General features: G+C 49.5%; 1 protein-coding gene across 1 annotated transcript in view; it reads right to left on the bottom strand.

Moving 5' to 3' along the window:
* The window catches only part of STS (steroid sulfatase), a 207,983-nt gene that overhangs the window by 80,642 nt on the left and 103,013 nt on the right, over positions 1-24,328 (bottom strand). The window contains exons 3-6 of the mRNA XM_047765646.1: positions 20,035-20,175; positions 17,910-18,031; positions 17,699-17,821; positions 14,526-14,949 (exon numbers count right to left, since the gene is read on the bottom strand). Coding sequence (XP_047621602.1) covers positions 14,526-14,949; positions 17,699-17,821; positions 17,910-18,031; positions 20,035-20,171 — 806 coding nt within the window. The 5' untranslated portion in view covers positions 20,172-20,175. The remainder of the gene's footprint in view (positions 1-14,525; positions 14,950-17,698; positions 17,822-17,909; positions 18,032-20,034; positions 20,176-24,328) is intronic.

Here is a 24,328-nt window from a genome sequence, read left to right as displayed (position 1 = left end):
CACATACTAGCTTCCATTGTCACCTTGGTCCTGACAAGCAGAGCAATTTCGGCTGAAAGGGAACCGTGAGTGCCCGCCCTTTTGAAGGCTACTGGCACAAGTAAGAAGGGAGTGAATGAATGAATGCGAGAATGAATGCAATCCCTCTTAATCTCCAAATTTTATTGGAGTAGAGTTGGATTATACTATTGTGCTAGTTTCAGGTGGGTAGCAAAGCGAATCAGTTATACACACACACATAGACTTTCTCAGCTTCTTTCCCCATACAGGTTATTAGATGACACAGTATTGAGGAGACTTCTCTGTGCCCCACAGTAGGTCCTTGGTTCGAATCTATTTTATACATAGTAGTGTGTATATGTCAACCCCAACCTCCCAATGTCTCCCTTCCCCCAACACTTCCCCTTTGGTCAACCCCAACCTCCCAATGTCCTCCTTCCCCCAACACCTCCCCTTTGGTAACCCTAAGTTTGGTTTTGAAATCTCAGAGTCTGTTTCTGTTTTATGAATAAGTTACTTTGTATCGTGTTTATGAGATGCCACATAGGAGTGATCTATGATCTTTGTGCCATTTCTAATATGGCATTTGCCGCTCTACCCAAGCATCATTTAGAAGCTCTCCTTCTCCCACCAGACCACTGGCCAGGGCGCCTCATGTACGTCCCTGCGTTCCTGGCCCCAGCATGGTGACTGGCAGGTCGCATCAGTTCCGTGAACCTCTGCTGGTCAAGTGAACACTGCACTGGCTCTTTTGGATTTAACCCTTCGGGGATGTACTTGGAACTCAACAATGCAACATCGTTCATGGAAAAGTTGCTCTAGGGAAGGTATTATAACCTATATATGGATATATTATATTATTATATATGTATATTATGTTATATATGTATTATATATAAATTAATCTATAAATGTATTATATGTGTATAAAATTACATATAAATCAATGTGTATAAATACATATAAATATATTACATGTGTATAAATAGTGCATATAAATTAATGCAGTATATATGAATAAATATATATGTGAATACATTATGCATGTATCAATATATATGAATTTATAGAGTATACATGTATAAATATTACAATAAATTAGTGTTATATGTATAATTATATATAAACATACATGTATAAATATAAATTACTATATATTTGTGTATATACATATTAAAATTAACATGTATATGTATGAATATTTTATATAAATCAATGTATTATACATGTATATATTATATATAAATCAATATAGCATACATGAATATTATATATGTCAACATAGCATACATGGATAAACATTACATATAAATATATTATAGACATTGAATATAAATTAATATATGCCCACATATTTTGTATAAATTAATTTATAAATATTGGGTATAAGTTAACATATATATTATACATTTTGCATACAAGGTAATATTTTATGTATACCTATATAAATCAGTTTATTATAAATCTCATGTATACATGAGCATGGTATGCATTATAAATGTCATCCATGTAGATCTGTATGTGCATATCTCCATCCCTGTAGGTAAACATCTCGAAGGTCGGACCTAAGTCAGGAGCCACTGACCACCTGGAAGAGATCGGGCCATGGCCTCTGGCATCTCTGCAAACAAGCAAATGCTCTAAAAGGAATCATGTCTTTAATTCAATCAGTGCTGCTGGTCTGTGTTTACTTCATACCCACACCCCTCATGATAAGCAAAACCATTTCAAATTTATTTTATTTGTGTGTATGTGTGTGTGTTTCTTCCTTAATTTATTTTTTTTTTAAATTTTCCCACTGCACAGCAAGGGAATCAAGTTATCCTTACATGTATACCTTTTTTTTCCCCCCACCCTTTGTTCTGTTGCAACATGAGTATCTAGACATAGTTCTCAATGCTACTCAGCAGGATCTCTTTGTAAATCTATTCTAAGTTGTGTCTGATCCATTTCAAATTTAGAATTCCGTATCACAGGTGCCTGAACTTGAGCTCCGACAAAGAGATGACACGCTTCTAAACACACTTTTCATTTCTTCATAGCTCAGGCTCCTTCAGCCCCTATCGCACACGGCAGGCAACTGCTGCCGTCGCCTGCGTATCACACTTTTTTTTTCTTTTTACAACCACACCCGCAGCATATGGAAGTTCCCAGGCTAGGGGTTGTATTGGAGCTGCAGCTGCCGGCCCCTACCACAGCTACAGCCACAGCCACACTGAATCCGAGCTACATCTGCAAACGACGCTGCAGCTTGCGGCAACGCTGGATCCTTAACCCACTGAGCGAGGCCAGGGATGGAACCTGCATCCTCATGGACACTGTCAGGTTCTTAACCTGCTGAGCCACAGCAGCAACTCCTGGTTATCACCCTTTCAAGGTCCCTCATTTTTTGAAACAGAACATAAGCACCCAATACCACACTCTGCATGAGTCAGGCACCTCCCGCTCTCTGAAAACAGAGCAAATTCAGCAGGTTGTTAATGATTTCAAGAGTCTTTTATGGATCCAGTGTTTGGTGATGAATTCTGTCACTCTTTTTTTCTTTTACAAGAGTATGACATGTAGGAATATGGTTACTATTTCATGACCAAGAAAGCAGAAAAGGCGACGGGGGGAGGTTGCAAGTGGCTTTTCCCGCTTCTCCTGGAATTTGACGGCAGGTCAGTTAGAACCTACAAGCCATTAGAGCCCTCAAGGTCGCTTCTCAGAAAGAAGAGGAGAGATGAACACAGAGCACAGGGGCGCGCACCGTGGCTGACAATCTTCCCGCAAAAACATGTACCAAAGGCACCTTCTTGGCTACCTGGAAAGGTACACACCTTTTTTTTTTTTTTTTTGTCTTTATAGGGCTGCATCTGTGGCATATGGAGGTTCCCAGAACAGGGGTCTAATCAGAGCGACAGCTGTCAGCTGACACCACAGCCTCAGCAACCTGGGATCCGAGCCTCATCTGCAACCTACACCACAGCACATGGCAATGCCGGATCCTTAACCCACTGAGCAAGGCCAGGGATCAAACCCATGTCCTTATGGATACTGGTCAGGTTTGTTACTGCTGAGCCACAACGGGAACTCTGGTACACTCCCTTCAATAACCTGAAAATACTAAAACGAAGCCAGGGTAGGCCACGCCCTGGCTCCACTCCCATCCTAGTCATTCTGGTGGCGAGTTTATTTCACCAGGCCAAACTCTACCCCATTCTCAAGAAGCAGATGAGAGCCCTAAAAACTGGCGTGGATTTCCCCAAATGAACATGAAATCACACTCTTTCTACTCTTCCCTAAATAAACAGTTCCATGATGCATGGGTACAATTTCACTGACATCTGAGGCTCATCTGCCATCCCACTTATCTTTAGACTTTTTTTTTTTTTTTTTTGCTTTGCTTTTTAGGGCCACACCTGCAGCACTTGGAAATTCCCAGGCTAGGAGTCTAATTGGAGCTGCAGCTGCCGGCCTACACCACAGCCAGAGCAACGCAGGATCTGAGTCGCATCTGCGACCTATACCACAGCTCATGGCAACGGCAGATCCTTAACTCACTGAGCAGGGCCAGGGATCGAACCTGCACCCTCAGGGATATGAGTCAGGTTCGTTTCCACGGCACCACAATGGGAACTCCTCTCTTTAGACTTCGGCTGAAGGAAAAGATGTGAGACAGGCTGGCAAGTCAGTCTCCCAAGGACATATACACGCATAGCTGGACACGTAGGACGCGAGTGGCAGGACGTGCAGAGAGTGAAGTGCTACTGGACACCCGACAACTTGGAAGCAAAGAAAAGCCATGCAAGAGGCAGCAATCAGCATCACTAGCATTTTATAATCACAGGGATCCCATGATGGACACATTTTACAACTCGAGGTGGGGGTGAGAAAAAGGAAAGGCTAAAATTGGGACCACGAGCAAGTAAGGGAGCCCAACATCAACATCCTTCATAAAAAGCACAGTGGGAGGAATTAAGATGAGTCCAAGAGGCACCACTCTGAGGTCTAATCATCAACCATGAATGTAACTTTGGTCTTGGAATGCAGGACAGTCCTCACTGAAAAGAGAGAGGCCACTCATGTGCTGATCATAAATAAGCACCAGGAGTTCCCACTGTGGCTCACTGAGTTAAGAACCTGATGCCATCTCTCTCAGAGGATGCAGGTTCCATCACCGGCCTCGCTCAGTTGGTTAAGGATCCCATGTTGCCATGAGCTGTGATAGAAGTCACACATATGGCTCAGATCCAGTGTTACTGTGGTGTGTGGCACAGGTTGGCAGCTGCAACTCCACTTCCACCCCTAGCCTGGGAACTCCCATGTGCTGGAGTGCAGCCATAAAAAGGGGGAAAAAAAAAAGTGTAACTAAGCACCTAGGTATGGAACTATTTTTCTGTCTTCTCTCTATCACCTAGAAGATTCCCTTATCACAGACGCCAGCCGAGGTACTCGATGTCCAAGCAGACAGATTAGGTTTTATACACAGACACAAACCCAGGAACATTTAGGGGCATATAACCAGCTTGCAAAAAAATAGCAAACGGCAAAGATGGAGCATCCGGGAACAGAGGCGTGGTCAGTGGAGCAGGAGGAGCATGTGGGCTGCCCAGTCATCACTGCCCTGCACACATCCCGGGATTTGATGGGGAGCTGGCTCTCAGGGGACCTGCATTTGCTCACCCCTATCCTTTAAGAGCATGGGAAAGGCCACTGTCCTCAGGGCTGGGCTTGTCCAGAAGGCCCGGGTCTCTCTTCCTCTCTACAACCTTGAAAACTTAATGACACTTGAGCAAGTTGGCGAGATCGAGAGTTCTAACAGCTTAACTCCTTTTTTATTAGCCAGAGCCCTTCAGTAAACAACTTGTCTGAAAATTTACTGCCACCGCCTCGCACGCTGTGCGAAAAGATAGAACTTTCAGCGGCTGCGGGCCATCCCTCTATGTGTTAGAAATACAGACAGGCAAGTGCTGCTTCTTCCCAGCAACCTGCAATCACTTCAATCTCAGAATCGGAAGATTTATATCCTGTCCATGGGGGAGTGAAATCTAGGCAAGATTTCACGAGGAGTTATTTTTTCTTCTGTCAGCCGCAAGGTCTTGAATATCATATGCACCTTCTAAGAGGCTGACCTTTATTATTCAACGGGTGTCCTCCACCCAGGCCAGCGCAGGTAACAAGCGGCATGGGAAGAGGAACAGCATGGATTCCCTCCCAGAGCCCTCGGGTGCTGGTGATGAAACAGCGGTGTGAGCCAGAGATCGCTGTCAGCAGTTCCCTGCTGGGAGCCGAATGACCAGTGCCCTGCATGCACACCAATGGACAGGTCCAGCTGTTCTACTGCCTATATCCCAGCCTTTCCCATCTATGCTGTGCCCATGACACCAGCCACTGACAACAGAAAGCCATGCTGGACCAGACTCTGCCATCAGCAACCCACAGTTCAGACAGGACTGTTGAAAACTGGTCTCGGCTGCTTTTAGTGCTGCATTGGGGGGCATGAAAGGATGGATAAGGGGGAGGGAGAAAGAGATGGAGGTAGAGAGATGCCAAGTTCCTGCCACAAGTCAGCGTACGTGAAACACTTCGCATAGCTGTGTCCCTGTCTGAGCTACTGTCCCCATATGATATTCAGAGACTGGGACAGTGGCACAGACGAACCTGGGCATCTACCTGGGAGCTAAAGCCCAGTACCTTGGCACGTGGCCCCAAACCATTTTCTCATTCAGAATATATCTACATGGGCTTTCAGCACTAACAGAAGGATGCCACTAAAAGCAGGGCAAATAGTATGTGGAGGGGGGGGATGGGGGCATGAAGACTGGCAATAATTTCAACTTTCCACATTCTCCATTTTTATGCTGCTTTACTAGGTCAAAGGAGCACGTGCTCATTTCATGCCCATAGGGGAGTAAAGATATATCATAAATATAAATGTGAAGATGGGAAAATGATGAATCCCCCTCTTCCCCTCAAAACCAGAGGGAGAAGGGAGAGATACCCGGGCCTGAAAGTGGGTTTGTGGCATGACACGGAAGATGATGCCCTGACTTCAGTCTTGGGACTTTAGCTGGGTCCCTCCAGCTCTGAGAAGCAGCCCAGCCTTCCCATAACAGGTTCATCCATGCAGCAGCATGGCAGACCCTGCCTGTGAGACAGTCCTTCACGGACAGCCTTGCCTGTGGCTCGGTGACATGCCTACAGACGATACGGCTCTGTACCCACCATGGGACAAACTGAGGATGCCAGACTTCAGGCACCACCCACAGTCGCCCTCAACCCTCTTTGCCCATCTGAATGCCAGAGACGGCGGCAGGCTGTGCCCGCACGCCCTACCACGGAACAGGTGGGGTAAAGGTTCTTTCCTGCTTCTGGTTTTAAAGGACCCAGCATTCACTCCTTAAGTATCTTAACCCAGAGAGTGGAAGATACTGAATATCTGTGGTGGCAAGAAAGATTCAAAGTTTCCTACGTTTCAGGGGACACAAAAGAAGCCACAATTGAAACAGCTGTAATAGGAAATGTGCCACTAAAAAAGGAGAGGGATTTCCACATCGCCGCTGGTAGATCAGCCATGTTTCTTTTCAGTTACCAGAAGAGACGGACAGTGATCTGAGTGACTCCTTCTGCTACTGCTGCTGCTTCTCCTGCTGCTGCTGCTTCTTCTCTGGATGCTACTTCTCCTGCTGCTGCTGCTTCTCCTGCTGCTGCTGCTGCTTCTTCTCTGGATGCTACTTCTCCTGCTGCTGCTTCTTCTCCTGCTACTGCTGCTTTTTCTGCTGCTGCTTCTCCTACTACTGCTTCTGCTGCTCCTGAGCTTCTTCTCTTTATGCTCCTCCTCCTTATTCCTCTTCTTTGTCTTCTCTGGATGCTGCTTCTTCTCATGCTGCTACTTCTTTTATTGCTGCTGCTGCTTCTGCTTATCATTCTGCTGCTTTTGTTTCTCTCCTCCTCTTCCTCTTCCCCCTCTTCTATTTCTTCTTCTGCTTCTGCTCCTCCTGCTGCTGCTGCTTCTCTTCTTGCTCTCCCCCGCCCCCCCCCTTTCTGTCCTTTGGTCCCTGGCAAAGATGACAGACTCAAAACAAACTGACAAGAGGCACTGCTCATTCTTTGCACTGCTGGAGCCCAGAAGCTTTCAAGACTGAGCCCCTTCCTTTGGAGGAGGCTCCAGTTAAGCATACACAAGCGTCCCTAGGAGGCCATCTCTGGGGACAACACAGATGTGGGATGAGAAGGGACCATCTAGGCTCAGGCTTCATCATGACTTGTTCTGGAAGCAGCCAAGGAAAGCCTGGCTTAGTCCATGACACCAACTGCTCAGGAGTGCCCCCAAAGGAGGGGGGGACAGCACAGTGGGCGAGCACCCCCTTGGAAAACAAAGAAGAGAGCCTGTGTTACCCCCATCACATCAGTGTGCTGTGTTTGGGATACCTCTGTCAGGACTTTGATGCACGATATAAAGCTATGTCATCCACTCTACAGATGACCAGCCTGGAGCCAGGCAAGAAACACTCAAAGGATGTGAGCAGACAGCCCTCAAGCTCCCCCAGAGAGAAGCTGGGAGGTGAGCATAACTGGGGTCCCTTCTAAGGCATGGAGCACACAGCAATATGGAGCACACACTCAGTATGGGGGCCTAGGGCTAAAAAAAAGCTCAATTTTCAAAAATTGAAGAGGTTTCTTTCTAATTTGGTATCCATTCCCCAAATTGAGGCAGGACTACACCCCATTTCATCAGGAAGTAGCCAGAGCGGTCGCTGCCCCTGTACCCTGGAAGACGTGGGGAAGATAAAACAGAAGTGGGGATTTAAAAACGAAGTCCCTTGGAGTTCCCGCCGTGGCACAGTGGTGAACGAATCTGACTAGGAACCATGAGGTTGCAAGTTCGATCCCTGCCCTTGCTCAGGGGGTTAAGGATCTGGCATTGCCGTGAGCTGTGGTATAGGTCACAAATGTGGCTCGCATCCTGTGTTGCTGTGGCTCTGGCGTAGGCTGGCAGCTACAGCTCCAATTAGACCCCTAGCTTGGGAACCTCCATATGTTGTGGGAGCGGCCCTAGAAAAAGCAAAAAAGACCAAAAAATAAAAAATAAAAATAAAAAATTAAAAAAAAAACAAAAACGAAGTCCCACTAAAAAATAAATAAAATACAATGAAGTCCCCCTAAAACTGAGTTCCTTTCCTGAGCTGATGATTCATATCCCTATCCAAAATTACTCCCTGTCTTGCCCAACACCTGTTCTCCTCAAGGCTGAGGAATATCCAAGAAAAGTGGGGAATGTGACAGAGCGAGTGTCCTGGGGGCCCCTGGGCACACGATCCTTTCTGTGCCTTGCGTCTTGTTTTTAGGGAATAAGCTTCAGCCTCCGTGACCTTCCCTGAGCTCCAAAGGGCCGCTGCTCATCAGGGAAGGGAGGGGATGCAGAGACCAGGGAAGAGCCGTCAGGAGACAGCAGAGCAGCTGTGGGGCAGGGTCCTGGTTCCTCCTTAAGGAATATTCCTAACAATATCTTTGAGCCTTTCAGTAGAACTAAAACTCCCAACCTATGGAAGAAGGACTTGACGGTCTAAGGTCCAAGGCTGGGACCTTTTCCGGTGGCTGTTTTCTGCCCTATGTACTCATACTTGATTCTGATGTCACATGACTTCCCTGGGGAGAGGGGTCAGGGTTCAGGGCTGGTAAAGTCAGCAAGAGGGGATCTTACAGCGCTGGGGAATCAGAGATGGAAACTAGAACTCCACGTCACTGATAAACTTTGGATTTGTTTTCCAGCAGTCTTTAAAGGACATGTGTTACCCTTCCAATTATAGCCTTTTTGTTTATGGTCGCACCTGCGGCATATGGACGTTCCCAGGCTAGGGGTCAAATGGGAGCTACAGATTGCAGGCCTGCACCACAGCCACAGCAACTCGGGATCTGAGCTGCATGTGCGACCTACAGCACAGCTTGTGGAAACACCAGATCCTAGACCCACTGAGCGAGGCCAGGGATTGAACCCGCATCGTCATGGATGCTATTCAGGTTCTTAACCCATTGAGACAAAATGGGAACTCCTGGTCAGAGCCTTTAAAAATACACACACACACACAGAGAGAGAGAGAGAGAGAGAGAGAGAGGGAGAGGGAGGGAGAGAGAGAGAGAGGGAGGGAGGGAGGGAGGAGAGAGAGAGAGAGAGAGAATATGTTGATACAACTTCCATAAACCAGGACCTGGAGAAAAGAACACTCGTGGTAAATTTCCTACGAATTTACGACGCTAATGACAGGATACCCTAAGCGGCACAGGCCTGGGTGTGTATAAAGTCATCTTCATTTTGGAAAATTTCCTCTTTGGAGTGAACGTGTCTTTACTGGCAGAGAAACACAGCATGGTTCCTTTCAGCTAAAACGCTTTTCTAGCCACAAAACGCCGTTTGTGGTGAACTCAGGAAGGACAGGGGCCAAAACATCAGGCCCTTCACGCAGCCAAACGTCCCAAGTTCGCCTCACCCTACAGAGGATGATGAGAAAACGGGCATCTCCTTCCACCTGCTGGCATCGCACCTTTTAAAATGTAGTTCAACTTGAACTAAAAAACTACCTCAGGGGGAGTAAACCTGGTGGTGCAGTGGGTTAAGGTGTAAGCGGGTTAAGTTGTCACTGCACCTGTTCAGATCGCTGATATGGCGTGGGTTTGATCCCTGGCCTGGGAACTTCCACATGCCTGAGGCCTGGACAAAAAACAAAACAAAACAAAACAAAAAACAAACAAAAACCTGCCTCAGCAATAAATTGTGTGTGTGTGTGTGTCTTTTTAGGGCCACATCTGCGGCATATGGAAGTTCCCAGGCTAGGAGTGAGTGAATCGGGGCTGCAGTTGCCTGTCTACACCACAGCCACAGCAACACAGGATTCAGGGAGCCTATGGGACATCCACCACAGCTCACAGCAACGCTGGATCCTTAACCCATTGAGTGAGGTCAGGGATTGACCCCGCATCCTCATGGATAGTCAGGTTTGTTCACCCCTGAACCACGACGGCAACTCCATACCTCAGCAATAAAATTAATTTGCTAAACTCACCCCTCACCATGCAACCTTTATTTCTTTGCAGAATACCCAAACGGTTCTCCTCCCTCACCACAGTAAGGACTGTACTTACTGTGAGAGTTGAAGAATTTCCAGGCATACAGAAAAGAAAATCATGGACGTGGAGAATAGACTTGTGGTTGCCAAGGGGGAGGGGGAGGGAGTGGGGTGGATGGGGTGCTTGGTGTGAACAGATGTAAACGATTGCCTTTGGCATGGATTAGCGATGAGATGCTGCTGTGTCGCACTGAGAAATATGTCTGGTCACTTACAATGGAGCATGATCACGGGAGGAAAGAGAATGTGTACATGTATGTGTAACTGGGTCACCATGCTGCACAGCAGAAAAAAAATAATGTATTGGGGAAATAACAATTAAAAAAAAAAGGAATTCCCAAGCATGATGTCCTTTGGGGCACTGGACCTAAACTTTTCACGTGGACATGGGGTACTCAATTCCTTAGCGCTCTTCCAGAGAATCCACGCTGGGACCTCAGGAGAAAGTCGGTGGAGCAGATGTGGAAGCCAAGAAGGCAGCCAGCTCATCATGGGCCATGCAGCAGCAGCATCACAGAGTCAGATATGGGTTGTGACCCACTATCGACTTTTACCTGCCAGGGTTCTGAGCCTCAGATGGGTCCCCAAGAAGACAGCTCCTTACGCATCTCCCAGGGTCCTTGGGTGCATGTAAGCATGACGGGTGTGAAATGTGCTTGAGATAATGTGAAGGTGTGTCACGAAACCAGTGCTGGTGACCCTCAAACAGGCCCCACGCTGGGCACCCAGGCTGGATCTGCTTTACAAAGCATCCAAGCAGTCGCAACAAGGGAGAAAGCAGGGTGACAAGGACCCTTCATTCAGGGCACGTCAGGACGACGACCAAGTACCGCTAAGAAATCTTCAGGTCATTCCTACCTGTCGGAGGAACAAGGATTTCTTGCCAATTAAAGTATATTAGGGATGACCTGTCCCTTGAACAACTGTACAGCCTATAACATACGGTGGGCTCATTATCTACCTCTCTAAGAGCGCAGGCAGCTTCCCAAGATTGATTTTATCCTGAAAAGTGTAAATCAGGATGAAGGACCGTGCCGTGCATGGTTATACATTCTAAACCATCACTCTCCTCGACTCGGAAATACACGCTTGGAATCCTGGGGCACGTACCCACCCTGGCTGAGCAGACCTCACCTGAGACACTTGCAAACCAGAGAAGCATTTTCCCCTTATGCCTCTGTCACTCCTGTCTTCACATCCCAACTTCACATCTCCAGAACAAACCCTTGGGTATACATCATTTCAGCCACAAGGCTCAGAGAGAGAAGAGACATTTTATTATTTTTATTTTTTAAGGATTTTAGGGCTGTACCTGTGGCATATGGAAATTCCCAGGCTAGGGATCGAATCAGAGCTGCAGCTACTGGTCTACACCACCGCCATGGCAACACCAGATCTGAGCCATATCTGTGATCTATGCTGCAGCTTGTGGCATTGCTGGATCCTTAACTCACTGAGGGAGGCCAGGGATCAACCTCATTGGTACTAGTAGGGTTCTTAACCCACTGAACCATGACGGGAACTCCCAAGAATACAGATTTTAGAAATGAGAGTTTTGATCATTTTCCGAATTGCCTTTGACACATGAACTGAGGGGGAGCTGTGCACCCACAAAATGTCTTTGATATTAATACATCGAAATAAGGCACTGGTTTCACCAGCAAATTTTGATTAAAAAAAAAAACACATATAAGTTTCACAGACAGAGTCTTTGCTTGGACCAGGTTTTCCTTCTTCTGAGTAGCCCTAAATCCATTTCTCCCAGAGGTGGTGAGCACTGCCTAAAGGATTCAGGGTATTCAGGTCAATGAGATAACACCTATAAAATTATCTTCAAAGTCTTGGGAAAATTTTTATAAATATGGTATCACCATTTGCTAGGATTCTTTGGTGCCATATTAAAGCAGTTCTCTCCAGATCCATGGACAACATGTCCAGCAATCTAGATACTGACTGTAACACAAGATGACAGTGTGACCCAAGAATGACTTTACCTAGAGAGCTTTTTTTTTTTTTTTTTTTTTTTAAAGGCTGTACCTGCAGCATATGGAGGTTCCCAGGCTAGGGGTCGCATCAGAGCTGCAGCTGCTACAGCAACACCAGATCTGAGCCGCATCTGCAACCTACACCACAGCTCTCAGCAATGCCAGATCCTTAACCCACAGAGGGAAGCCAGAGATCAAACCTGCATCCTCATGGATACTATGTCGGGTTCTTAACTTGCTGAGCCACAATGGGAACTCCCTAAATACTTTAAATCTTTGAAACCTCAGATAACGTATGTTACAAGTTTTTTATGAATGGAATCATGGTACGCATGTGGTAACATTTTTACTAATACTGACCACTGATGCAATGCTTCAACGTGGGTAAGAGCCATGTATGCCAGAATCCCCTACTTGAAGACTAAACCGTCTAAAAATAACTCAGTAGCAATAACCTCCAACTATGGTGGTGCTAGAACATCCTAAACTTCTAGGTCTAGCCGAAAACTGCAGAAACCTGCATATCATCAAGATAAGCTGGTTGATTAGAGACATGCAAATCAAGACCACAATGAGGTACCACCTCCCAGGGGGAAGAGTGGCCATCATCAAAAATTCTACAAATAACAAATGCTGGAGAGGGTGTGGAGAAAAGGGAACCCTCCTACACTGTTGGTGGGCATGTAAGTTGGTGCAGCCACTATGGAGACCAGGATGGAAAGTATCTCAGAAAACTAAATACAGAACTACCAGATGACCCAGTAATCGCACTCCTGGGCGGGATCTGGAGAAGTGCTCCCTCTATCAGGAGAGCAGTCATTTCCAGAAACGTCTGTGTTCGTGAAATATCTGTGTATGACATCTGAGTGGAGGAGGGTGTCAAATGTCTAGCCACAAAGTTTGAAAACTTTTGCATGAAATCATGTCAGCATCACCTTCTCGAAAAATCCAGGCAACTGAACAATGGCGGCATATCCTCTAAGAGCAAAAACCCGTGGATGTTCTGATACTTCTCGGCGTGTTCTATGGGACACCCAATTTGGAACGCTCGGGGAGCTTATTAAAATGGAGATGCACATTCTGACCTGAGAACCGCTAGTGGGAATTTCTCCAGGTAAGACAGGCAACCTTCAGCATCAGCCAGCACCGTGGGGATCTTGCTACCCAAAGTCTGAGGAAGCACAACTCCACACCTAGAGGGAAGAGCTTCTTCTGTCTTCCTCCCTTGGTTCACCGCGGAAAGTCCTAACAAGCCTATTCTACTTGGCACCACGCCCTGAGCTGTCAGAGGCAATCCCACCAGGGACAGTTCTGAACCACGTGCCATGCTCAGGATGTGGGCGGCCGCCCCAGCGATGCCCACGTCTGGCTGTGCAGGCTGCCGGTTAAGCTCACCATGGGCACCAACAGCATCTGTGAGGGCTGCCTTAGCATCTCCCTCTCCTCCCAGAATCGAAGGACGTCCGTCCTCACGCCTTCTTGCTAGGTCTCTCCAATGTCCTGTCAAAACTGATCAGCTCTCATGGGCAGAGCAAGCAGACACCAAGAGCACAGGTATGACTATTAGACCAAGTTTCCACCTTTCTACAAAGAACTGTCTACTAAGCTTCCAAAGGGATGGAGTTCCTGTTGTGATATGCAGTGGTAACAATTCCAACTGACATCCACAAGGACTCGGGTTTGACCCCTGGTCCCGCTCAGTGGGTTAAAGGATCCAGCGTTGCCTTGGTGGTATAGGTCGCAGACTTGGCTCAGACCTGGCGTTGCTGTGGCTGTGGTATAGGCTGGCCACGACAGCTCCAATGTGAGACCCCTAGCTTGGGAATTTCCATAGGCTGTGGGTGCAGCCATTAAAAATAATAAAGTTCCAAAGGGAACAGGACAATTTCGCTTGTTTTTAGCAACAAGTGGTCCTGACAGACTGCTGTCAATCCCTCAGTTTTGCTGACTGCAACCCCCAAACTAAAGAGGCCCTAAAGACCCACCCAAAACATCACAGGCTTCACCCAGTCGAGACACAGAGCTGTTTTGCTCGGCAATGTGCCGGGAATATTCTGGTTCTCCCCATGCTGCTTCTGTCACAAGAACATCCTCTGGAGTCAAGGATGCACACTTGCCTCCTCTCTCTTGGGCACACGCCCGCACAGTCAAGACTGGGGTGATCCCCCCAGGGCCCCATGATCACCCCGCAGATGCTGTCACACAGGGCATGGCCGAAGTGGGCAAAGCATCTCTGGGGAGACCCTGGGCACAGCATCTCCTAAGTCCCCTTCCACACGTGCCATCTCATTTTCCATATCCGTCCTTGGGAGAACCTGGCTGGAGAATCCCACCCAGCACGGAAGGACCACCCCGGCCCCCTCCACCTCCACGTCAATACCCAGAAGAGCATGCCACGCGTCCCAGGCAGCGTGGGGACGAAGGCGGTACCCACCGTTGGATGAAGCGGACCGCGTCCGCCGTCAGCCTCTGAGTGAGGTTGTCGTAGGACATGGGCTGCTGAGTGATGTCATGATTCCTCATCAGGAAGCAGTTGAGGGGCCGGAAAAAGTGCAGGAAGCAGAGCAGGAGGCCCAGGACTAAGGCGGCCAGGAAGAGGAGGCTGAAGATGATGGCGGGGGGCACGCGGAAGAGCCCCAGCCACCGGAGCCCCGCCAGGGTGAGCAGCGCCAGCGCGAGGACCTGCAGTGGTATGAAGACCAGCAGCCGGAAGGCTGTGGTGAACACGCTGCCTTCTCCCGGCTTGCAGTCCCGCAGGTTGGTCACAGGGATCCCGTGGAAATAGTCGAAGCCGTGGCTTAAGGGGTGGTGGCAGAAGTCGCTGCTATTGTGACAGTTGGTGCCGAGGTGCCACTTCCCTGAGCAGACAAACAGGCGGCCTGTTCAGTCCCCAGCAACACCCGACGTCTGACGCCCACATGTGGAAAAGCAGGATCTTCCTGCATCTCCACCAGCCAAACTCTATCCTACTGTTTTCACTTCCTTGTCACAAACATGAGGGCAGAAAACTAATCTCTCCGGCAGAAAACAAGGCATTCGGGGATGGGAAAAAAAAACCAAAGAAAACAGACACCCAACAGACTCAATCAGTAGGAGACAAAACGATATGAATGCCAATGTTTTTCCAGGGCAGGGGTTCTGGTTTTGTTTTGTTTTGCTTTGCTTTTTTTAAGTCATTTCCTTAAATGAAAATCTTAGGACCAACCTGGTTTTGTCCCTTGGATGTTAAAAGTGGAAATGAATTCTCACACCAAAAGCTACCCATGAGGCATGAGGAGATCATACTGGTAATTTGACAATTCATTTAAACACGTATGAACATTTCTTATCAAATGGGAACTATCCCACTGAATTCGTGAGCGTGTCACACAAGAGAAAAGTGATGGTGGTTTTAGGACGAGACATGGGAACAAAGAGAATGGTCATTGGGTCCTATGAGATCTTCTAAGATTCTTCTAATGACCGGCACAGACCCAAGCCATCAAGTGAAAAGGGAGGAGGAATCACTCCTTTCTCAGGAATAAAATTAATGGGAATGTCAACCCAGACAAAGCCTGACACAACTTTACCCTGAAACGTAAGATGAACATCTTTATCAACGGCGTGGTATGTATGTGTATTTTTGTATGCTCTATGTTACGTGCATAACTATATCCACTTCTTTGTTATCGACTGTATGTCTCATCTTTCTATCGCATCCATGATTCATCCATCCATTCATCTGTCCACCCACCATCTATTTACCATCCATCCACCCACCACCCACCATCCACCCACCCACCCATCCATCCCCCACCCTTCCATCCACCACCCATCCATCCACCACCTATCTATTCACCATTCATCCATCAATCCACCCATACACCCACCACCTGAGCATCCACCACCCATCCATCCACCCACCATCCATCCACCATTCTTCCAACCATCTACCCATTCATCCATGCATTCATCCACCATCCACCCATCCATCCACCATTCATCCATCCAACAACCACTGTCCATCCATCCACCATCGACCCACCCAACCACCATCCATCCACCCACCCACCCCTCCACCTGCTGTCCATGCATCTAGCACCCACTATTCACCCACATCCATCCATCCACCACTTATCTACCATCCACCCAACCATCCACCCACCCACCCATCCATCCACCATTCATCCATGGACCATTCATCCATCTAGCATCCACTATTCACCCGCCATTCATCCATCACCCATCGATGTACCCACCCACCATCCATCCACCCACCATCAACCCACCCAACCACCATCCACCCAGCCATCTATCCATCTACCACCCACTCACCCAACACCCACCCATCTACCACCCATCCATCCACCTACTATCCATGCATCTAGCACCCCCTACTCACCCACCATCCATCCCTCCACCACCCATCCACCATTGATCCATCCATCCACAATTTATCCACCACCATTCATCCATCCACCATCTATCCACCCACTACCCATTCATCCACCAATTATCCATTTATGCATCTAGTACCCTCTATTCATCCACCATCCACCCATCCATCCACCATTCACCCATCCAACAACCACTGTCCATCCATCCACCATCGACCCACCCAACCACCATCCATCCACCCACCCATCCACCACCCGCCCCTCCACCTGCTGTCCATGCATCTAGCACCCACTATTCACCCACATCCATCCATCCACCACTTATCTACCATCCACCCAACCATCCATCCACCCACCCATCCACCATTCATCCATGAACCATTCATCCATCCAGCATCCACTATTCACCCATCGACGTACCCACCCACCATCCATCCACCCACCATCGACCCACCCAACCACCATCCACCCAGCCATCTATCCATCTACCACCCACTCACCCAACACCCACCCATCTACCACCCATCCATCCACCTACTATCCATGCATCTAGCACCCCCTACTCACCCACCATCCATCCCTCCACCACCCATCCACCATTGATCCATCCATCCACAATTTATCCACCACCATTCATCCATCCACCATCTATCCACCCACTACCCATTCATCCACCAATTATCCATTTATGCATCTAGTACCCTCTATTCACCCACCATCCATCCATCCATCACCCATATATCCACCCATGCAGCATCCATCAACCACCCATCCACCCACCATTCACCATCCACCGACTCACCCATCATCCGCCTCATCTATTAAGCTATCTATCCCTGTCCCTATCACCTATGTCCTCTACCTTCCCAACTACCCACACATCCACCTGCCCACCTACCTGTCTGTTGATCATGACCTATCTATCACCCATCCATCCATCCATCCATCCATCCACACACACACACAAATAAGGACACACATCTACACATGCAAATACTTCATATGGATGCCTGGCATTTGAATTTAGAATTGAAATCATCTCGCCTCTGTTTTCCACTGTGCCAACTGTGTCAGCCACGTGATCCTTAAGGCAGCTGCTGTCCTGACCTCCCCTCTGTTTTCCATTGTGCCAACTGTGTCAGCCACGTGATCCTTAAGGCAGCTGCTGTCCTGACCTCCCCTCTCCCCCTCACCCATGCAGGCCCTCGGGTGCCCCCTCAGCAGCCCCTACCTATCAGAGCTGTTGTGTAGCCTTGACTCTTCAGAAGCTTGGCGAAGGTAATTTCACTTGGGGGAAGCCCCCCCGAAGAGGCCGAGAAGATGAAAACTCCCACCTGGTTCTGAGCTGCCATTCCTGAGCCAGAAAAGATGCACCGTTAAGATGGGAGAACCGTTCAGACTGGGAGGTGGTCCAGGCTGCTGTGAAGGAGCCAGGAAGTTACCTGATCGGATGGGGTACCGGCCCGTCAGGAAGGCCGCCCTGCTGGGGGTGCACAGGGGCGCAGCCGCGAGGTGTTGTGTGAGCTTCACTCCCCCTCCAGCCAAGCGGTCAATATTGGGAGTCCTGGAACGAAAGACTCAAGTCATGACCTCAGAAAGGAAGCGTTCTGGAGACTTTGTCCAGCAGGTCACTTCTCAGGGATCCGGGGAAACCCAGGGCTGCAGGTGGCAGGTGAGGGGCAGAAAGCAGGGAGGCAACACGGCACTGAAATTCAGAGTCACCAGAAAACCACGTGATGATGGACTATGACCTCCTCAGGGGCCCGTCCACTCCCTCAGGGGCTCTGAGCGAGGAATCAAGTGCTGAGAACTGGCTGCTGTGAGGACAGGGGGAAGCAGGTGGATCAGGCTCTCACTCCTCCCCTGCCTGTGAATGCTGGGCTCCCAGCGAGAAGCATGTGGGGGCAGCCCAAGTCTTCTGTTCCCAACCACAGCCAGGCTCCTACCTCTCTGAAGGCTCTGCCTAATTTCCACATGCCCCAGGGAGAAGGGGCGATAGGACCCCCAGAAGAAGCAAGCAAGGATGGACGGGGGGTGGGGGGGGGGCATGTGCATTTACCAGGAAACAGTAACAAAGGGGTGCATGGGGTCCGGGAGGAAGGGACAGACGCCCACGTGGAAACATGATGTGCCGTCAAAGATGCCACCCTGTTGGCTCCCGGCTTGTTACACTTAACAGTTTTTATTTTTTTAATTTTTCTTTTTAGAGCCATACAGACGTTCCCAGACTAGGGGCTGAATCAGAGCTGCTGCTGCTGGCGTACACCACAGCTTACAGCAACACCACGTCCTTAACCCACTGAGTGAGGCCAGGGATCAAATCCACATCCTCACAGATCCTAGTTGGGTTTGTAACCCAGGGAGCACTACACAAACTCCTTCCTTGCACATGAGTTTTTAAAAAATCTAACAAATGTCATAAGTAAGCACATATTTTAAGAGTAACAGGTAGGAGTTCCTGTGTGGCTCAGCAGATTAAAAAGGTCTGGTGTTGTCACTGTTATGGCACAGGTTCGACCCCTGGCCTGGGAACTTCCACATGCAGATGGCCAAAAAATAAAAATTAAAAAAATAAACATAATCAGCAACTTTTGGTGCACAGACTCAGGTTGGACCTGAGATACACTTAGCTGTCCTGCAGGCCAGCTCCTCCTCAAGAGGATACTTTACTTTGTGCTTGTTGGAGCTGACACGCAACCATGCAACATGCTTCCCATGGCCCGTGGTCACATGGTATGGAAGAAGAGGATGCGGAGTGAACAGCAGGGAAAACAAACCAGACCCCGAGGTCCCCAGCGCCAGGCCCCTCCCCCACTTCGGATAATGATTCGTAGATCTTAGAAGGAAAGTCCAGGGGAGGTCCCCCTCTCCTCTCGTTCCACCGGCCTCGATCTTTTGTAACATGAGCCTCCAAGGTTACGTCAATGTTTTCCCGAGACCCTCAAGGGCAACTGCTTCCTGAAAGCCAACATTCCATGGCACCAGGACAGACCTGGCTTCTAAACCAGAATGCCCCACGCCCGGGGCTGAAAAACCAAACACCCTCTTCGGTCCCCGAGTCTGGTTCCCATGGGGGTTTTCCTACCCTTGCTGTCACCTGGCCCTTGAAAAGTCCTTCTGTCATCAGCCAACGTGACATCTCTCCCCAGCCAGCTGATGGTGCAGCACAGCCTGGGCCAGAGGGCGGAGGGAGGTATGGAACGAGAGTTGACAGGTGGGGAGAGGATGGGGTGGCAACGGAAACAGAGCCAGGGGCCCTTAACCGAAGACTGCGTAGGAGACAGGGAACAAAGGGAGGGAAAAGTGAGGAGGTGAGAAAAAGCCCAACCGTAGGGGCGAAGGAGAAAGAATTACACTGGGTATCTTTGAAGGGAACCATGTAAATTCATCCAACTTTCAAGTTCAAGGTGAAATCCCCACATGTGCCTACTAACACCCATGTGTGTCCATGGAACGTCGCACAGCCAGTTTTAAACATGTCCAAGTGGCTGGTGTTCTGTGATCATGTGTGCCTCATCACAGGACAGTGGCCTGTGAAGGGAGCCCTGGGTTCACCCATCACCCAACCTGAGGGTCTTGTTTCCATAGCAGCCAGGATCCCCGATGCCAAGGTCGTCGGCCATCAGCAGCACGAAGTTGGGTCTTGGGGTTACATGGCTCCAGGCCTCACCAAGGACCAGCAGCAGAAGGCAGAAGATCCTCATCTTCCTGCAAAGGGCAAGGGGAAGGGAGACGTGAGGGATGCTGGCGGCAGGTGGCCCGCGTTCCTACTCTGGGGGACACGCCCCCACCTCCTCCCTCAAGATACGCCCACCCTGGACCACGTGGGCTCCAAAGTGTCCGTGCCATACTGGGCAGAACTGTATCTGCCTTCCATGCATCTGTTTCAAAAACAAACATTTCTTTCTCTGTGGGTAGCAGTCACCTCCCCTACCCACCCCAAAACAAAATGAAGCTCTGTCTAGAAAACAGAAAACAGGAGTTCCTGTCATGGCTGAGTGGAAATGAATCCTACTAGTATCCAGAAGTGTGGGTTTGATCCCTGGCCTCGCTCAGTGGGTTAAGGATCTGGGGTTTCTCCAAGCCACGGCATAGGTCACAGATGCGGCTCAGGTTCTGTGTGGTTGTGGCTGTGACTGGCAGCTGCAGCTGTGATTCAACCCCTAGCCTGGGGACTTCCATATACCCCACGAATGGCCCTAAAAAGACCTTTGAAAAAAGGATAACGAAGATGCAGGCCATATACACAATGGAATATTACTCAGCCATTAAAAGGAATGAAATAATGGCATTTGCAGCAACAGGGATGGACCTAGAAATGATCATGCTAAGTGAAGTCAGTCAGACAATGAGACACCAACATCAAATGCTATCACTGACATGTGGAATCTAAAAAAAAGACACAGGAGTTCCCGTCGTGGCGCAGTGGTTGGCGAATCCGACTAGGAACAATGAGGTTGCGGGTTCGGTCCCTGCCCTTGCTCAGTGGGTTAACGATCCGGCGTTGCCGTGAGCTGTGGTGTAGGTTGCAGACACGGCTCGGGTCCAGCGTTGCTGTGGCTCTGGCGTAGGCGGGTGGCTACAGCTCCGATTGGACCCCTAGCCTGGGAACCTCCATATGCCGCAGGAGCGGCCCAAGATATGGCAAAAAGACAAAAATAAAAAAAAATTTTAAAAAAGACACAATGAACTTTACAGAACAGATAATGACTCAAAGACTTTGAAAAACTTATGGTTTCCAAAGGAGACAGGTTGGGGGGGTAGGGGGATGCACTGGGTGTCTGATGGAAATACTGTAAAATTTGGTTGTGATGATTATTGTATACCAATAAATGTAATAAAATTCATTAAGTAATTTTTAAAAAAAGGAAAATAGAACCATCTCTTTGAGAAAGGCGGGCTCTGCCAGCAGCTCGAAGTTCTTTGCCAGGACCTTGGAAACACAGGCCCATCAGGACCATTCACTCATCAGCCTCAAGTCCTTTCTACCAAGAGCTGTGAGGGTCAGTGCAGCAGCTTGTAAAAAGGGAACATGTGGACGTGAGCACGATGCCAACCTTTCTGAACTCAGGGAGACACAAAGGTCACAGCCTAGGGCAGCTCTGGGGGTTCACAGGTGGCAGCAAACACCTGGGAGGAAGGGAAGCCTCCATCCTTTCCAGCTATCATTGCAACACACAGTTGCTCTGACCACATCACCTCTTTCAAGAACATCCAGCAAGAGGACTTGGGATGGGGACGGGGGCAGGTGCCGCTGGAGGGCACACACCTGAGCGCCTTCGCTGATACCCTCATGAGCTGCCCAGTGGACCCCCAGGAAGAGATAGGACCTGCCAGCGTCTGAACAGCTGGGGGCAGAAGCATCCTCAGGCTGATCCTCTTGGGGCAGGGGGTTAGTGCCCATGGGGAAGGATCAAGGAGCCAGACTGGAGGATGAGCTGGCCTGTGCCCTCGCTCACCCTGAGAAAACTCAGGGCTTACACAAGCCAGAGAAGACCTTGGCAGAATGCACAGCCTCAGGAAGCCACCAGGGGCTGGGAGGGATCTGGGGCAGCAGACCCCACTGGAGCCGGGGGCTTGGCCAGAGGTGTGATGCCCATGCGGAGCAGGAATCCTGTGATGGTTTCATCTGAGGAGACTACACAGGAGCACAGCTGGATGCCAATCCCGCCACCCGACGCTGGTACTCCTTGTTCTTTGACTGCACCTCCTTCTCCACGATGCTTAAGCTCACCTGGGGCAGGACACCCAGTGACGGCCCTGCCCCCACAGATGTCCATACCCGCATCCCGGGCATCTGTGTCTGTCTTACCTACATGGCCACAGGGACTTAAAGATTTGAGATGAGAAAAGGAGGCTGGGTTTTCTGATGGACCCCAATACTGTCCTTGGACATGAAAGGCCGAGGGATATCAGACCACAGAGCAAGGGACAGGGACATGATGGCAAAAGCAAATGGAGACCAGACACGTGGGTCCAAAAGCTGTGGGATGCAGGCAGCCTCCACAAAACACCATCCCCTGGAGCCTCCAGAACGAGGCAGCTTTGCTGACACCTTGATTTTAGCCCCTAGGACCCATCTCAGACCCCTGACCTGCAGAACTATGAGATAAATGTGTGTGTGTGTGTTGTCCAAAGCCACAGAGGGGGTGGTCACAGGCTATGGTGTCATAGGAAAGCGATTCATGGGTCCATGAACAAGGTGGATGCCGTGCTGTGTGTCTGTACAGCTCACGGCTCCATCCCACAACACAGAACAGCCCTTGGCATGTTTCTGTCTGCAATGTCAGGGGTTGCAATGTTCCCCTGGAGGCAGGTCCACCTTTGCAAGAGGGAGCTGTGCAGGGAGCCGGCTCAAAGGTCTGTACACATGGGGGGAGGGGCTGTCATAGTTCTCAGCCTAGAGGGACCAGGGGGCAGGCTGGCCTTGGCCTTTGGAGACACCAAATGTCTGGACCCACGTGGAATTCTGTCCTTGTGGGCTTGCTTCTCCCTTGAGGAAGCTGTCCAACTCCTGCTTGGGGTGTGGGTCCTTCTGGCTGGGGCTGGAGGATTGGAAAGAACTGTGTGACACACGTTCTCCTACTTCTTCCTTTCCCTTCCCGCAGCCCTGAGCTGCATCCAGAACTCAGAGCCCTCCTGAAGCAGCACCTGCAGCCCATGCATATCATCCTCATTCCCCAGCCACCTTCAGAGGTACCTACGGCTTTTGGGTGGTGGGTTCAGTGCGGCTAAAACCAGCCTTCTGGCTGCCTTCTCTGTCAATGGGCGGGTGGGCACCCTGTTAAGCAATCCTGCCTGGTCAGCTCCTGCTTTGCCACTGACTTGCCATTTCCTGTCTTTCTCAGCACATCTCCTGCATGAGGTCCACCCTTCCAGCTGGAGCCTGACTTCCTTGGATTCAGATGCTCTCTTGAATAGGAAGACGCTCGCTTTCTGGTTCATTTTCTTCTTTGCTTCTCTTCTCCCTCCAGCAGTTCTGCTGCCCCAACCCCCTGCCCCTCCCCTCTCAGTTCAGAGCCAGAGTTTAGAAGGCAGGAGCAGTGGGCTTGTTGAACAGGCTGCCCGGCCAGGAACAGGCCTGGCCGTACCCCACCCCAGAGGGCAGCAGGGATGTTTGCAGGAGACACAGCGTAGCCCCAGGCCAAGCTGCACATCCAGGTCCTTCTTCATTCCTTCCCACCTGTGCTAGAAGCTGGGACCTCCCACCCTCCACCCCCAGGACTGGGCTCTCACACCTGAGCCACCTTCCTGCTTCCACACCTCTCTGACAATGCCTGCAATTTCGCCCTCTCTGGCCCTCACTCCAGGAGCCAAAACTCATCACTCCATCCTCTGGTCCTTGCTGGCTCTCGGAGGACCTTACGAGCATGGCTGGACCTCCATTCTCTCTTCCGGTCTTGACTCTGACCGAAGGGCCTCTGGAACACAGAGGTTCCCATATGCGTGTGCCCCACAGAACCACCTGGCTCTTGGTCTACACCCATTGTCCCATGGCAGTGGCCTGGTGCCACCTGAAGGTCCCCAGGAGCACCTTGGCACATGCCTCTCCAGGAACATGCCCTCTGACATCGAATAGCCAACGTTTGGTGACTGAGCGAATGAGTGAAGATGAATTCTGTGGATTCAGATGGGAAGGTTCCTCTTCTTCCAAACTGGACCAGAGGCAGCAGGTGCACAGCGGCTAGTTGACAAGCACCAAAGTCAAAGGCACAAGACCAAGAGGCCAACTCTACTCAGTTAAATAAAAGAATTCCTCCAAGAGTGAGGGAGGGGAAGACATAAATTACTAGGTGTAAGACTGGCTCAAGAATGTATTCTACAACACGGGGAATATAGCCAGTATTTGTTTTTTTGTTTT

This window comes from Phacochoerus africanus, chromosome X (assembly GCF_016906955.1).
Source record: "Phacochoerus africanus isolate WHEZ1 chromosome X, ROS_Pafr_v1, whole genome shotgun sequence".
NCBI lineage: Eukaryota > Metazoa > Chordata > Mammalia > Artiodactyla > Suidae > Phacochoerus > Phacochoerus africanus.
Note: the sequence above shows the minus strand (reverse complement) of the source record. Positions and strands in the feature narration are given on the sequence as shown.